The 17,798-nt window shown below is 39.3% G+C and overlaps 1 protein-coding gene across 1 annotated transcript in view; it reads right to left on the reverse strand.

Annotated features, from left to right (window-relative positions):
- The window catches only part of LOC124555099 (zinc finger FYVE domain-containing protein 9), a 378,366-nt gene that overhangs the window by 130,919 nt on the left and 229,649 nt on the right, over window positions 1-17,798 (reverse strand). The window contains exons 9-11 of the mRNA XM_047128896.1: window positions 10,345-10,500; window positions 7,584-7,748; window positions 2,006-2,165 (exon numbers count right to left, since the gene is read on the reverse strand). Of these exons, the coding sequence (XP_046984852.1) occupies window positions 2,006-2,165; window positions 7,584-7,748; window positions 10,345-10,500 (481 nt within the window). The remainder of the gene's footprint in view (window positions 1-2,005; window positions 2,166-7,583; window positions 7,749-10,344; window positions 10,501-17,798) is intronic.

Genomic DNA, 17,798 nt, shown 5'->3' on the forward strand with positions numbered 1-17,798 from the left:
ACTTCAGGTGAATGTGAAAGCCAGAGAAGCAATGGTATCTATCACTCTTTGGACAAGGCTTGCACATTTCTTACAATGTGTGGCTGGGCATGGTCCTGCTGAGAGATGGCATTTGGATTTTCTGGAGAAAGGGCAGCACCTCAGACTAACTTCTCAGACTGATCTCAATACAAAGGAGTCAAGATGGTGCTCCAAACCATCAAACTCAGCATCTGTATGCTATGTCACTCCACAAAACATGTTGCTAGATTGTGATCACCGCTGTAGGATCTAACGTATACATGATTGATACTGTAGATCACTTACCAATTTTAATCAGAGGTGTCTTTGATATCTTGACAACAGAAGCAAAGCAGTGACATGCATGCCATTATTGCAGACCATAAAGTATGGTTTTGTGCTAGGAACACAAAAAGATACACATCTGTTGCATTGTCTCCAGGACTGAGTCAACTCTGCTGATGAATCTGTATAATTTGTTGCAGCGTGGCCTGATATTTGCTTTTCACTATGTAAGACTTCCTTCTATCCACTTGTTTTACAAACATGTCACTGTTGTATCAGCATGACTGACATATGAAGTGTCACAGTATGACAGACTTATTTCCCAGAGGACAACCATTCTCCATCATCAAACAAATTAATATTTTGATATTGTATCCTTTTGTATTGGTGAGCCACTCTGACACTTTCTTTCATGCTGTATAATTCCTCTTCATAAAATGAGCTTGGAGTAAGATTGACGAGTTTGATCACTCATTAGAGAGCACTGAAGGACCTATTTGTATGCCATCTTTCTGCAAGATGAATCAGTTATTGCTGGCACACTATCTTAAACAAACACCAAGTTGGAGTCATTTGGACCATTCTTTATGGTTGTTGTAATTTTCACTATTAATATATAATTCGAGCTCTATTGTGATACTTGTCTTCTGCATACTGTAAGTGCAGTAACATGATTAGTTTAAGTAAACATTGTACACTTACCTTTCCTTTGACAATGTTCAGGTGCAGTACCCCAGACATTACTTCAAGCACTTTAGTTTGCACATATACACATATTTATGATTTAATTTGTAAATAAGAATCTATTCAAATTTTGTGGCTAGTTTCAGATCCCTGAGGATGACGTAAATTACAAGCTGCAGAAATAACATTAACCCTCAGAAAAATAATTCTTGTGTAAAATAAATACTGCACATTTTGTTAGTCTCATGTTCTACAAGGATAGCAAGAGTAACAAACCACGCACCCAATCAAACCTTATTCGGGCTCCCTCAGAGCATTTCTTGGAATCTGCTCCTCTTTTAGTATGGATTCTTGACAGTAATTTCTTACGTTGTTATATCAAAAACCACTTCCATTTATAGGAATGACTATTTGCTTCTCTTGTCTTTTCACACCAATGCTACACTTTGATTCATTCATATGACTGCTTCTCAGTTCACACGTTACAGTATTCTAATTTCCCAATTTACCATGTTATTAAGCTGAAATCTCCTGATGCTCAAAAATTTTCTTTTCTACAGCCTTCAGTTGAATTATTTATTAACATTATTAAGGAGTATTTCCAGTTAGATGAGCAGCAATGTCATTCACAAATTCTAGTACAGCCTGAAGAGTCTCGATTTGAGTACAGCACAGTTTTTAACTGTTCAGAAGCTTTCTAACATGGCTTGCTGACAGATAACATTCAGTCTGAAATAGCTAGAATTAAGTTCTCATCATATCTGTATGTTAGCTCTGCTTACATAAACTTTAGATATAATTTCTGTTCATCTATTCTTTTCATGCCTCCCTTCCACAGCACAGAGCAGTCCGTTCATTAATCTTCTTTATATTTAATCTACCAATACCTAACCTTATATCTCAGCAATATTATCAACATTATCAACTTTTCACCACAGGCAAATGTGTGTTCTGAAAGGAAGAAGAGGGGGGGGGGGGGGCAGACAGGATTAAATTTGAAAGAAATTGTAAAATAAAATATACAAAAATTACTCACCTGTGAATGAGGATTCCTATCAAAAAGGGAGCAGGTGGAAGAATCAGTTTATGTAAGCACTGGAAGGATGGTCTAATATAAATAAAACCACCATATTCTGATGAGCCCAGGAAGACTGATCCTTGTAAAACAGAATGGCCCAATTCACTCACCATTCTACCTGCAAGAAATGAAATGTTTACAACATAATGAGTTACTCTTGTTTGCCACTGAAAGGGTACTGACTCGAGAACAGGGCTTACAATAGTAATTTTAGAATCTTCACCTACACAGAGCAAGAATGGTTGATATTTCTATCTCCTACATAAAAGAAAGTACAACTTTTTCAATAAATGTGTCAAAATTCTCAGGCCAATCAGCTTTCCTTTAACATAAAGATACAAAACCTCATTAAGGGCTGTATACGGGGTAGGAATGGTGACCCTCTCCCACTGACAGAGGTCATGGCAGTGAAACGGTACATACGAGTCAGTCAGTTACAACGTATCAGTGTAGTAAAATGAGATGAAATGTGGATGTGAAGTCTCCAATGTGTGATTATAGAATTATTCAGGGAGCTGCATTTTTAACTCATAACAGTTGTAGGTTATTAATGAAGAATTACTTGACGATGTACTAACTTATGGAGAATGCATAAAGAGGAGCAGAACTCGATTCGATCTACTTACTCTGAAAGTTAAAAACAGTACAGCTTCATTTGAAAATAATAATAATAATAATAATAATAAATTAATTTGATGCCTGCATCTCAGTGCCTAATAAGATTTTGATAAGATGACATTAACTATGTTATTAGGCTATAGTACCTATTCATTGACATGGAAATAGATTCAAAATATTTTTGTGTATCATAAACTAAGTAAAGTGAAAGAGATTCCCCATTCAACATGTGGGATTCAGGGTTTCAACCCTATCTCCACTTAGTTGTTTTTTATCTAACAGATCTAATAACGTATTTATGCAATCATATACTGCAGTTTCTGTAGATTTGATGCTTCTGAACCCATGATGAGCTAAACTTAGGAAATCTATTTTTTTTCCCCCAATGAAGTCCATCAGTTTTTTGTACATTATTTGTTCAATAACTTTAGAAAAGCAGGCTCAGATTGAGACAGGCCTGTAGTTATTCATATCTTTATTATCACCCTTTTTGAAGACAAGAATTACTTTACAAAGTTTCAGAGCTTCAGGGAAAGTACCTGCCTGGAAAGAACAGTCACAGAGGTGAGTTAATGGTTCAGTAATTGTGTGTACACAATTTTTGATGACAGCTGCTGAGATACCATCAATTCCAGCTGAATATGAATTTTTTAACTCTCTGAGGGCTTTTGCAACAACATTTACAGTAACTTTGGTAATGAAAATTGACTCTGAACATGTGTGATATTTTTGGTTTGCTGGATGGTAGTTTGTGTTAGGATTATTTGTTACTAATTTTTCAGCTATGCTTGTAAGGAATTTGTTGAGAGTTCACCACAACTTCGGGATTAGATATAGATTCATTGTTGAGTTTGATTTCTATGTTCGTGTGTGTAGCTTTGTTTTCCCGTCTTTCCCTTTTTATAATATTCCACATTACTTTTACTTTATTGCTGGATTTGTCAATGTACTCACCATTTTACATCCTTTTTGCCTGTCTTATCACTCTTCTTAGGATACATGTGTAGTTTTTATAGTATTCTGTTAGTTGGTGGGAGTCACTACTTTGTTTACATAACATGTGGAGTATTCTTTTATATTTGCAAGAGATTTTTATAGGTGGTGTAATCCAAGTCTTGCTTTTCTTACTATTATTTATTCTTACTGGTTTTTGTGGAAAATCTCTTCAGAGCGGTGGGAGCGGTGGATCATTGTGTCAAGATATATGTTGAATTTCATGTTGACATCATTGGCTGTGTACATCTCTGTCCACTTTTCTTTACTAAGGAGGGCATTTAGCTTGTTCAAGTTATCTTGAGTGAAAAACCTTCATAAAGGTTTAGGTGGGACTGGGTTTGATGTATCTTTGCTAACATCAACCTTTAGAATGACAGCTTGGTGGTCGCTGAATCCTGCGTTGTATACTTCTAATGTTGGGTTAAGTTTATTTCTATTTGCAAAAATTTGATCTAGAGCTGTCTTGGATGTGGGTGTTATTCTAGTGGACTCGTTTACAAGGCCATGCAGATTATAAGTTTTTGCAATGTTAATCAATGTCTCCCTGTTTCTGTCGTCTGTTCCTATTTCCTTTGGGGTAGGAAGTGGGCTATATTCAACGTGTCATTTTATGAAGGTGGCAACCCCACCATGTCCATCCTTTGATCTGGAGTAGTGTTAACACAATTTGAAATTTGGTAGGGAGATTAACTTACCTACATCATTGCAGAGCCACTGCTGTGCTAGGCATACTACCGAGATATCACTGAGTTCACTGATCAGCAAAATGCTTAAGTCATCAGTTTTGTTGCTTAAGGATTGGACATTGTGATAATAGATTTTCAAGGTCTGAATGGGGTTTAAATTGTGTTTATTCCAGATGTGTTGACTTCCGAGCAGCTGTTGGTCGTAATTGTGCTCATGACTGATTAGTTGTGTGCACTAATACTGCTGGTGGTCTTAGCAGCCAATGACAACAACTGCTTATTGGGCTGCGAAAAACTTAATAATGTTTTAGATTATGATGAGATTTATTTACGGCAGTTATGTAATTAAGGCCTGCTAGTCCTGTTAAACAAGAACCTGCTAGGATAAATGATTTTTTCAGAAGCAGCGATGATGATATCATCCCATTCAGTAATGGCAGAATAGTTTGCAATATTTTCATTTGTTATGGCCTTAGCAGAGTTATCTTATGAGTCAGTTTAAGGAATGGCCTTAGCAGAGTTATCTTAGGAGTCAGTTTAAGGAATAACTAGGGGCTACAGGCATTTTATGACAAAATCGGTCAACATACAGTATCAGAGATGTGAATATAGTTGCAAACCTACTGATAGTAACTAATTACACAGTCAGGCAGATCGACAAGACATGGTGAATTGACTAGTAATGTTTGCCACTTGTTGCAATGGCAAGATGTGCATTTGGACCATACTTCTCTAAAATGCATGTGCATCTTCTCAAAAAAATGTACCACTTTGTCTGATATAAATCAGAGTATACTCTAAGTTCTCAAGAATTATTAGATTTATTGTAACAATCTGTTTCAGTGGCTCTTTCATGGCAAATTGGACTACAAATATGATTAACTTTAATATAATTCAGCCAAGATTCCATCACTCTTTCCACTTAGATTTCATATGTAGTTATAGGCCAAGTGGACATTTAAATGGTGAGTGACAATGAAACTACTGATCTTGTTTTAAATGTTTATTGATATTAACCATTTACATATGAGTTCATTTGGGATGTCTACACTTCCTATTTTGGATACCACAACGCTGCCAATGATTTTGTCATTCCATGTATGCCTGTCCAAAGTTATCTGCATCTCAGCTGGTTGGGATCGAGTTTTTTCACTCCTCCTCCAGCTCCAACTCCAGTCAGCTCTTCCTTTTCTATAGAGGGGCACTCATAACATGTTTTCTATGTTAAGGAACCTTCACGCAGTCTGTGGGAACGACTAACCAAATAATTGTTTAGCTGTCAAAAGTGATTACCAATTGTAATTTCAGAACAATACTGGCACTGTGCGCTCCAAACTGCTCAGTTTTGTTGGACAAGCAGCAACATCAACAGCAGCAATGTAGAAAAAGTAGGACATACCACAGTGATAGGTTATTTGAAATGGCAGCAGTTGAAATACTACTTTTAGTTACAGAGCCTTTCAATGCAATAAAATGAGTTTTCTTCAAATGGAACTGTTTGTTATATTTGAAGTTCATTACCAAGTATTAACTGAATAAACTGATGCACTGAATGTCACTCACTGGACACTAGGCTGATTTTTCCCAATCTCATGGACATTACTCACTTTTTAGCAATTTCGACAATGCCGCACCTTCAGCAACTATGACTACTGCATACTGCATCCCATACACTCCTTACCTTTCAACGTCTACTTATCCTGCATACTGGAAAGAGACTTAAAAATGAGTTTGGATATGGATAACTAAGCAGGATAGCTGCAAGTGGATCTGCAGTACTGATTGTATTCATTCAAAACAGCAGCTGATGTCCTGGTTTGTGGGATTAAAGGGACCAGACTGCAACGGTCATCGGTCAGCTGATGTCCTATGAACAGCTGTATTAACTACTTTGGGTAGTCTATTGTGGATAAACAAAACACAATCTATTGAATGAGGTGTTGAAGTTAACCACACATTATTTTCACTGGGTCTATTAACATATTACAAGTTTCTGACTATAGTTGGTTCATACTGCTGCTTAGTAAGTACATAAATACTGCTCTTGCTGTGAATGTTCGACATGACTTATGCACTTGGAATAAGTTCCTGATAGTGTGTACATCTGCTCTTTGGCTCGAATCATGACACACCATTTTTAATTTCTAAAAATTTCTGTACAATGACACAACACGATTGCTCTCGCTCAAAACATCCGCCATCCAACACAGCTAAGCCAAGGCTGGTGTCTTATTATGTGACATTCTGCACGCCTTGCTATGACAAAAACTATCAACTGGCTATTCTATTTACTTTTCTGGACTTAATTCCATAGCTTTTTTTTCAGCTGGTATTGTTCTAGTAAATTGTATCCTTTCTTTACATACATATGATTTACTTACCTTCACTGTACCTGTTTAATTTACTTTTTAGGTTCATTATTTTCATTCCATTATACCTAAGACAATGTTACTTCAAACATTTAAATCTGCCTCCTAGCTGTCTCCACAAATCAGAATGCTCCGTGAAACATTTCCTTATTTGATCACCCTACAGACAACACAGCAATGCCTGACTTTCTATCACAACACTGTGGAATAATTAACTATCAAAAATAAAAGATTGTTTTTTACCTCACTGAATAAGGAATCATTACATGCTGAGGCAAAGAAAATAATGTGGCAATATACCAGAAATCAACACGGTCATTTCTACAGGATATTGAGCTTTCGGTGCAAATGATTTCTTTAAATAACTAAACAGCAAAACAATAAAGACAAAGAAATTTTAAGTGTGACAAGGTCTTGTGAAGTCTCCACAGATCTAAATTTCTAAGTGTCTCATTTTTCTTTCTACTCAGAATCTTTTAAAAAGTTTTCCGTTAGATGTTATGCACTTCAGCATAGTTTTTAATAAAAGCTGATATCATGAAGTCTCCAATGACTAAATGAAAATTGTGCTCATGTTAACAACTACTCAATGTAGCTTCTGTTAAGAATGAAACATGAGAGAACAGAACTCAGAGCTTGAAAAGAAGTAAACATTGCAAGTTAGGTTTTTTCTATGTATTAATTCAAACTCTCACAGCAGACATTAAACAAGAAGTAAAATAAAGTAACTCCCCAGACACAGTGAAATTAGTTACTTCAGGGAATTATTTATACAGGAGACCTTTTTCCAGAAAAATTGCTTGTTATTTCCATTATATATAACTAAGAGAGAACATGTTTCTTAGTTTATAACTTTTAGTGACTTACCTCTAGATGCCTCCTGATACAAGGTGCTCAGGTGTGTAAAAATATCCCTTGGAACTGAAGATTCATCTGGTAGACATTCAAGAATTATGACTATTTCATCCTGCCCAACAGAGCTCATTCCAATAGTTGAAAAACACCAACATGTCCTATTCACACAGCAGTTCACTGCAAAGTTCAGGTAGAAATAATTAGTGTCAATATTAGAACACTAGTTGCTCAAAACTAAAAGAAATAGTTTGTATGACTCTGTTTTCTTTTCTGCTATTGTGTAATCTCCCAGTCACCTACTTTATGAAAATATATTTAAGATTACCTATTTGTACTCTTCCTTTAAAACAAAATATGAAAATAATCATTGAAAATGCAAGTCATGACCTTTAAATTTAAAAGGCGTAAAAAAAAAGTCTTATTAACAACACAAGCAGTTCCACATCTGTATTTTCCAAACTGAGTGCTCTTTAACGATCAGTTTCTGAAACATGAATCACATTTCATCAGTAGGCATATTTATATTTTTATCACTGGCAGCACCAACAAAGTCTATAGCAATTACAAATGTCACTTTATAAATGAATGAACTATGACATGTGGTAAATACTATTACTACAGGCGAAATACCCTCAGACTTCAAGAAGAATATAATAATTCCAATCCCAAAGAATGCAGGTGCTGACAGACATGAAAATTACCGAACAATCAGTTTAATAAGTCACGGATGCAAAAAACTAGTGCAAATTCTCTAAAGACGAATGGAAAAACTGGTAGAGGCCGACCTCGAAGAAGATCAGTTTGGATTCTGTAGAAATATTGGAAACACGTGAGGCAATACTGACCCTACGACTTATCTTAGAAGCTAGATTAAGGAAAGGCAAACCTACGTTTCTAGCATTTGTAGACTTCGAGAAAGCTTTTGACTATGTTGACTGGAATACTCTCCCTCAAATTATGAAGGTGGCAGGGGTAAAACACAGGGAGCGAAAGGCTATTTACAATTTTTACAGAAACAAGATGCCAGTTATAAGGGTCGAGGGGTATGAAAAGAAAGCAGTGGTTGTGCAGGGAGTGAGACAGGGCTGTAGCCTATCCCCGACGTTATTCAATCTGTATATTGAGCAAGCAGTGAAGGAAACACTAGTTATGTGTTTTATCATGCTTAGCATGACGTGTTTCAAAAACTTTTTCTCATTGCCAAGTGCAAACATGTAAATAAGTATTTTGTATGGTGTCTGGATGTGTGTTATTCTGCGTCTCTTGCACTGTAGTCGTCTTTTTGAGGTTATCAGGTACTGTGCCTCATCAGTTATGTAGAAAACCACACACACACACACACGCAAACTATCACTCACATTATTTGTTTGTGTAACATCACAAAAAAATACATACACAAATGCTGCACTTGACAGCGAGAATAAATTCTCGAAATACGTTTTGCTCAGCATAACAAAATACGTAACCGGCACTGTGTTTAAACTAAAAACATTTGAGCATTGCAAAGTGAATGACGGTGTCAACTAGCGCTCCAAGTGGCCATACGCCAAAACACACTAACCATGGTTTGACAAAGGTCTCACGATGACCACAACAAATCATGAAACGGCATTTGCACAGTAGAAACAGTTTGGAAATTGTTGTCATGATTCAAACAAACCTAGTTACTCCCATCAGCCATTTTGCCAAGCAGAGCTTGGCAGCAGCAGGAGATACGGCACAAATTGTTCCAACTTTTACACGTTTACCAGTTCAAATCTGCTGAGTCAAGTGCTGTGGTGTCAAGAAACTTCACCACGTAATATTTGTAAACACTAACCACATAATATTTATAAACACTACTGGATGGTCAACATTATGTCAGTGTCATTTTTCCTCCACAAACAATTTCTTGTAATGTGTAAATTGCAGGAAAATTATAAATATGAAATCAGGTGCAAATTAACATTGTGGCTATAGGAAATTTGACGAGACCTATAAAAAACATTGTAAACAGCGGGAAAATATCAATTTTGTGAAAGTAAAAGCAGGGTTACACTTTTATTCTTAATAGTGGTTGTTGAAGCACATTTAGCATTTATTGTTAAAGAGGATTAACAGCACTGACCGGACTCTAGTTTGGCTGAGGCCCCTAAGAAGGTAGCGGTGATTAATTGCATGTTAGTGCAAATTTTCCTCAAAAACCTGAAGAATGAAAATTAATTATTTGAAATATCATACTGCCGTTTCAACTAGATCATACAATAGCATCATCTGTGAAGCCAGTTAATTGGGTTAGTGTGTGACAATTTGTATGTCTTCTATATATAAATACTGAATTTATACACAAAATTTAACTCTTTGCAGAACTATATCACCATACTTTTTTCATATATGACGTCAGACAATGCAACCTTACATTTTCAGAAGCTTCACATCACACAAATTCATATTGCACTAACTACCCTGCAATCTCTAAGTAATATCACTGGAGGAAGGAACACAGCAACTAAGTTCAAAAGATTTTTACAGTCAGTATGATAATGTGAAACACTAAAATTGTCTCCAATTTCAACATAATAACTATTTTTATGTGAGGCTACTATTGCAATTGCATTTATAACCATGTATATGTTTGAAGTACTACATTGTTTCTTGAATTCTTACGAGCAAATTTTTTGTAGGCAAAACATCTCTTACAGCTCTTCCTAACTGCATATTATTTTGTTGACGTTACCATACCTATTTATCAATTGTTTCTATAGGTAACTTCAGAAGACATTCAATTACTCACAATTAACAATTTTTAGCTGAACAAATAGATTCCTGTTGAGAGCAAACGTAACAGGAGGCTCATCTTCATCCTTGAGACGCATTATTAATTTTTCTGTATCCAGTTCTTCATCCAATCGCAGTTCGCCTTTGATGATTGTAGCCAGTGGAGGAAGACCTAGTACAAATGAAACAACAATTATATTCCAGCTTAACATTTTTTTAAGAAAATTATGTTCATGAAAGTAAAAACTATCACTATTACTTGTGATTTGGAAATGTAAAACTGACACTGTGCTGTATCCCCTATAATGTAAAATCCACTGACAGTCCTCAAAATAAATCTATGATTTAGAAAGTCAGAAATTTGAAGACACCTAGAAAACCTTTCCAGAGTCAAGGACCAAATCATAAATGAAATATCATCATCTTATCACAAATTCACTTTTGTTTCTGAAACCTACTATGCGTTAAAGAAATAAAGCTTACTCAACAGGTGAGAGAGAGAGGGAGAGAGAGAGAGAGAGAGAGGGGGGGGGGGGAGAGAGAGAGAGAGAGAGGGGGGGGAGAGAGAGAGAGAGAGAGAGAGAGAGAGAGAGAGAGAGAGAGAGAGAGGGGGGGGGGGGGAGAGGGGGGGGAGAGAGAGAGAGAGAGAGAGAGAGAGAGAGAGAGAGGGGGGGGGGAGAAAGAGAGATGGGGGGGGAGAAAGAGAGGGGGGAGAAAGAGAGAGGGGGGGGAGAGAGAGAGAAAGAGAGGGGGGGAGAGAGAAAGAGAGGGGGGAGAGAGAAAGAGAGGGGGGGGGAGAGAAAGAGAGGGGGGGGAGAGAGAGAGAGAGAGAGAGAGAACCCTGAAGGAATTATTCGAATGGGATGGGAAACGGTTGAGATGTGATGCACTTGCACAGACACACAAACCATTACAGTTTCAGAAAAAATTGGATGATTTATTCAACAGAAGGAACTTCATAAATTGACCAAGTCAATAATGTGTTTGTCCACCACTGGCAGTTGTTGGATGTCCTTCTGAGGAATATCATGCCAAATTTGTCCAACTGGTGCGATAAATTGTCAAAATCATGAGTTGGTTCTAGGATGCTACCCATAATTCTCCAAACGTTCTCAACTGGGGAGAGATTCTGAGACCTTGCTGGCTAAGGTAGGATTTGGCAAGCACAAAGACAAGCAGTAGAAACTACCAATTTCCATCGCATTCAGATAATTACTTGGTGTTGTATGTCTTTCTTTTTTTCTGTGTCTTAGAGTGTATATCGTCTCTCAAGTGTTTCTGACACTATCTTCGCCTTCGGTGAGATACTGTGTGTTGCAGACTCACTTTTCCAAACTGAAAAAAATCACCTTCTAATGCCTGCACTTTCACTCAGATGAACAGCTGTTTACACTCCTCCTCTGGTGCAGACAGGCTGCTGCTGTGAAACCACAACAGTAGTTTTCACCACCAGCAATGCAGCCAACTATTGTTTATAGAGTTTTAACTAACAATGTCCTTTAGTTTTATACACAAACAATGCAATTACTGTAGGAACAATTTACAAGGGTTGAACTAATATTGTACAATTTGTGTGATCAAAGTGGTAGTTTTTACATTTGTGGTGCACATCAAAACATTCTTTAGTGTCCACGCTTATATTACTTTGCTACAGGTATGGTTAAAATAAGTAATATAGTAAATGACAGCCAAGAAAGAATTACACTGATACTATACCCATTAATTTGAGCAAGAATATGAACTACACACAAAACATGCAATTTTTTCCATACCTGTCCTTTTGTTATACATAACAGAGGGCAGAATATTATCTAGACAAATTGCTGCTCTCTTATCAGTGTATAACATGTAGAAAATTAAAATATGGTGCACTGAAACTGGTACACCATGTCGACTGTACACTGGTGGGTTCTCCTGCTGAATTGGTTGGTTGGATGATTAAAGGGATCAAACTGCCAGATCATCAGTCCCTTTTTCCTCGAACAGACACGTCTATATGACTGTAGATCCAATGCAGCCTACTATGCAAAACCCACGGGAAGAAAACCTCAAGGTCAGCAAAGCTGAGGTAAGGAACAAAAAGAAGAAAGGGAGACATAGAAAGGAAGGCAGGCAAGGTGCCCCATCTAGGGAGCAGCCATAAGCCCCTGAAAACAGTACAGTGAGGGACATACATCCCCCAGCACCTGCCACTTACCATAGGTACTCCACTAAGATTGCCTCGGAAAGACTAGCAACATGGACAGTGCAAGAGAAGCACGGAGAGACAAAATATGAACAAGTCTAACAGAGCAAGCAAGAGGGAGGAAGAAGAGTTAAAAAGCAGGTAGGGTGAGGACCAGAGTGGACCGACAAGCCCAGACAGCTGCAGCCTGGTCTGGGCAGAGGGGGCAACACAGTGTTTTGCCAACCCCTCAAGGTGCCAATGATGTTAAGTGGTCCTCCTTTAAAGAGGATGGTAAAAGCCTGCTTCACAAACAAAACGTACAACTAAGTCAGCCACTAAGGCATTGTCTCCTAAAACCAGTGGTAGTGAGTGAGGTGGATTAAGTGTCCATCACAGGGCAGGTTGAGACAGTCCGTCAAAATGTGGACCATCGTCAAACGGGAGCTACAAGGACAGTGGTGTGGGTCCTCACTATGGAGACGACCGTGAGTCAGCCAAGTATGGCCAATGCAGACCTGGCAAAGGATGGTAGAGTCTTCGTGAGAGGCCGGCATGGAGGATCTCTACATATCAGTATTCTCCCTTATCACCCACAGTTAGTTTGATCAAGTGTCAGAGTGAGCCATTCCATATTCCAGGCACTTAAAACTTGATGGCATTATACTGATTTGAGGTCTGCTTCCGGAATACCGATCTTGAAAGTCAGTTTACTGGTAACCAGTTTGGCCAGGCTATCACCAAGTTTATTCCCTGGGACCCTGATGTCACCCAGGGTCCAGACAAATATCACTGAGCGTCCACACTGTTCAAGGGCATACAGGGAATCCTGGATAGCAATGACCAAGGGATGGTAAGGGTAGCACTGGTTGAGAGCTGGCAAACTGGTCCAGGATTCGCTACAGATGAGCAAGGACCCGACCAGTGCAGGAACAAATATGCTCAACAGAACGAGAGATGGCTATCAACTCGCAGTAAAAACACTACAGCCACCCGGCAAGGAGCACGGTTCAATATGTCCTGTGAGAGTATAAGCAAATCATCCATGAACAGCAACCATCCACCCACCAGTATAGAGTACTTCTGAATCCCGGGATGCACCAAGGATGGGGAAAAATTGGCGGCAGAGGGCCTCGGATGAAACGAGTAATTGAGACTTTGTGATACGTAAATGAAACTGTGGCTGAGGGATGCACCTTGGAGGTGTATGGGAGTGGCTCCAGAGGACAGGTGGAAGAGGAAACAACTGAAGTTCAGAGAGGCAGACTGGATGCGGATTGCGATCGTAATCCCTGCCGTTCCAGGACATTGATTACCGTGTTTGGAAGGAGTAGTCAGTAGTTTGGATGCTTAGGGGAGATGCCAATGTGGGTAGCATAATTGACAAGCTGTTTTTGGCGCCTGATGCTCAGTGGCCACGAGTAAGCTTTTCACAGGGCTAGTTCAAAAGGCTCCTGTCACAATTCGAATCCCACAGTGGTGTATCGGATTCAGTATCCACAATGCTAAGGACGATGCTGAACTATATTCCAGACTCCCATAATAATTGTATCAGTGGTTTGTAAAGCTGCAGAAGGTAGTACGATCTGCACCCCAGCTGGTGTTACTCAGGCAGCAAAGTGTATTTTCCTTACCGTATTTACTCGAATCCAAGCCGCACTTTTTTCTGGTTTTTGTAATCCAAAAAACCGCCTGCGGCTTAGAATCGAGTGCAAAGAAAGCGGAAGTTCTGAAAAACGTTGGTGCGTGCCGCCACAACTTACTTCTGCCGTCAAATATGTGTAGCACCACACAGGCATGCTTTTTAGGCACAAAGATAAATACTGGCACCAAATCCTCTACGTCAGTAAATAAATTACAAAAAAAGGTGGAAGACGAGCTTTTTTTCCTCCGCCCCGAGTTTTGACCACTGCATTTTCATACATTATCCAACAAAGTAAATACAAATTCCGTATTGTTCATCTTCGAATGTAGCAGCATTTCAATGTACTACGAAAATCCGATTGGCAAGACTGTTTGGGATGTTTGTCAATATGGCCAACTCTATGTTCTGAATTTTTTCCTACTTGTGAGAAGAGATGGTTGCTAATAGGAACTTTTATGAATTGTGAATCACATGCAGTATTCTCTTCAACATAAGAATAATACGAATATAAACATTTAGCCATGTATTGTTTCGTGTTTGCTGCTATCTCATTTAAATCCTGTCTGCCTAATAAACTACTAAACTAGAGTGAGACAACAGCAAACGCGGAAGAATATATATATCATGTCATGTTTATATTCGTATTATTCTTATGCCTAATAGTGATACAGTCAGAAATGAAGCACAGCAATTGACTAGATTTTTAAATCTAAGATGACTCTAATTTCTGTGCAGAATGTAATGTACTAAAGAGGCGCCTGCAAAGATTTTCAAACGGAGAAAAATTTTCGCTAACTCTCGTTCAGAACATCATCTATCATGCGCAGTAGTAGTAGTAGTAGTAGTAGTAGTAGTAGTTTATTCATCCAGAGACAATGTACATTGTATGGATTATTTGGTTCTTGTTGATCATTATCAAAGAAAGCAGTATTGTAAGTAACAACAAATAGCAATCTCTTGCCATTGTTTCGCTAATGAGACGATTCCTCTCTTTTTTTTTAATTGTAAGCGGCGTTAGTGGGCCCAAAAGCAAGCCATGCCGCGAGCGGCGACAGGCCGTAAACACGCACTATCTGAATGCGACAAACAATGCATAACACAGTACAGTAATGCATTTTCAGCTTAGAGTGACGTAAACACCTATAACAAAGAAAATGGCGCTTATCAGATCAAAGAAAAATAAGCAATCAATTCAAACCAGACGAAGCACGTGAAAAAGGAAGGGTACCCGTATAAATACGGACGGAGCGCTTGACGCATAGCAATGGCTACCTGCTAAAGCTTAACTGCTAAGGTTATGACTCGAACCAAACTACTGTAGCTGTATCGGCATTCATTCGACCTAAATTGTGTCTCATATTACAATGGACTAACTTTGTTTCAATTTGGAGACGCGGCATAAAGCTTTTTCTCTCCCCTAGAATTTCGAGTCTCAAATTCCAGGTGCGGCTTAGATTCGGGAAATTTTTTTTCCCTTGATTTTGAGTCTCATTTTTCTGGTGCGGCTTAGATTCGAGTAAATACGGTAAGCAGGCAAAAATAGGGAATCCAAGTCAATTGAGAATCAAAGACCAGTGCTAACAAGTGATAAGTATCCATCACATTGAGTAGCTGGTTGTCGAGGTGAAGTTCTGTTTGGGGGTGAATAGTACAAGGTCAGTGAATAGTACAATGTCAACAGAAGCGCACGATTTGAGTTTTGGTGGCTGAAAATCGAAAGCGATGGGTGACAGCCCAAGTCTGTGCCTTTCATATGGCACCTCACAATAGACATTCAGTGACACCCACACTAGAGGAGCAATAGTACAGGCAAAAGTCATCATTGTACAAGAAGGTTGATACTAAGGACCCCACAGCTGCTGCTGATCCATTGATGGCTACTAAAAAGTACAGAGCCCCACGGGACCCCATTCTATTGGATATGGGGGTACTGTGGGCAGCACTAACTTGAACCCAAAACATACACTGCAACAGGAAGTCCTGGATGAAAACCGGAAGTGAACCCCAGAGACCAGACTTTTTTAAGGTAGCAAGGGTGTGGTGTCATAAGTCTTTTGCAGGTCGAAGAAGATGGGCTATAAGGTGTTGACATTGAGCAAAAGCTGTTCAGATGGCAGACTCCAGGTAAACCCGATTATCAGTAATGGAATGGCCTTCTGAAAACCATCCTGGGACGGAGTCAGATCCAGAGACTCAAGGAGCCAACACATCTGCTGGCTCACCCCACTTTCAAGCAACTTACAGAAAACACTGGACATATTCATTGGGGGATAACTATCCATCTCTAGATGGTGCTTACCCAGTTTCAGAACTGGAACAATGATGCCTTATCACGATTGTGATGGGAACTTGCCCTTGCCCCGATGGGGTTAAAGATGGCAAGGATATGACACTGACAATCCGCCGGTAGGTGTTTGATCACTTGGTTGTGGATACAGTCCAGCCCTGGGGCTGTATCTGGGCAGTGGGCTAGGACACTGACAAATTCCCACTAACTGAATAGCACATTATATGGCTCCACATGGCATGTAGTAAGAGATTATATATTTCACTCCATCCGCTGTTTTGGAACACGAAATACAGATTGATAATTCTCTCGCACTGAGGCTCGAGCATAGTGCAGAGAAAAATGTTTGGCGATGGTGTCTGGGTCAATGTAGAAAGTGCCATTTGAGGTAATATCAGGTACACCTGCAGGTGTCTGGTATTCGTAGAGACGTCTGATATTAGCTCAAACCTGTGAAGGAGGGATACGTGGTCCTATGGTTAAAACATACCATTCCCAGCAATTCTCACTTCCATCTTTTTATTACATGGCAGACCAGGGCACAGAGCCACTTAAAGGCAATGAGGTGCCCCACAATGGGTGCCACTTATGGTGTTGGAGAGCCCACCTACAACCTCTAATGGTCTCTGCAATTTCTGATGACCACCAAGGTACTGTCTTCCATTAGGGTGAACCCAAGGAACAGGGGACCGCTAAATCAGCTGCTGAAAGAATGGCTGTAGTTGTATTGTGGACTGCCTAATCGATATCTCCACGTGATGGGGAGCCAAGGTCAGCAGGACAGGTGAAAGCACCCTAGTCGGCAATGTTTAGAGCCCATCTGGTCAGGCATCCAGGGGAGTGATGCTGAGAGAGGCACAGGAAGGTCGGGAAGTCATCACTACCACAAAGGCTATTTTGGATCCTCCAGTGGATGGATGGGAGAAGACCAAAGGCTGCAGATGGAAAGGTTAATGGCTGAGAATGTTCTGTGTACTACACCAAAGTGTGTGGGCGTACCAACATTCAAGTGGCCAAGATCCAGTTGGGCCAGTAAATTTTTGAGGTCTTTGCCAGGCCAGTCAAAATGGTTTCACCTCACAAGGGGTCATGGGTGTTGAAATCACCCAAGATAAGGAAAGATGGGAGGGGGGGGGGGGGGGGGGGGAGTTGAGAAACAAATACAAACAGTACATTGCGAGACACTTTATCATCGGGAGTGAGGTAAACACTGCAGATGGTAAAATCCTCCAAAGGCGTACTGATAGGCACAAGTTCACTACACACAGTGTCTAGAACATATGTGCAAACTCCGCTCGATACCCTGTCATAGGTCACACAATTCTTACAATATCCCCATGAAGGGCTGGCGTCTGCATTGCTAGAAACTCAAGT

The sequence above is a fragment of the Schistocerca americana genome, chromosome X, assembly GCF_021461395.2.
Source record: "Schistocerca americana isolate TAMUIC-IGC-003095 chromosome X, iqSchAmer2.1, whole genome shotgun sequence".
NCBI lineage: Eukaryota > Metazoa > Arthropoda > Insecta > Orthoptera > Acrididae > Schistocerca > Schistocerca americana.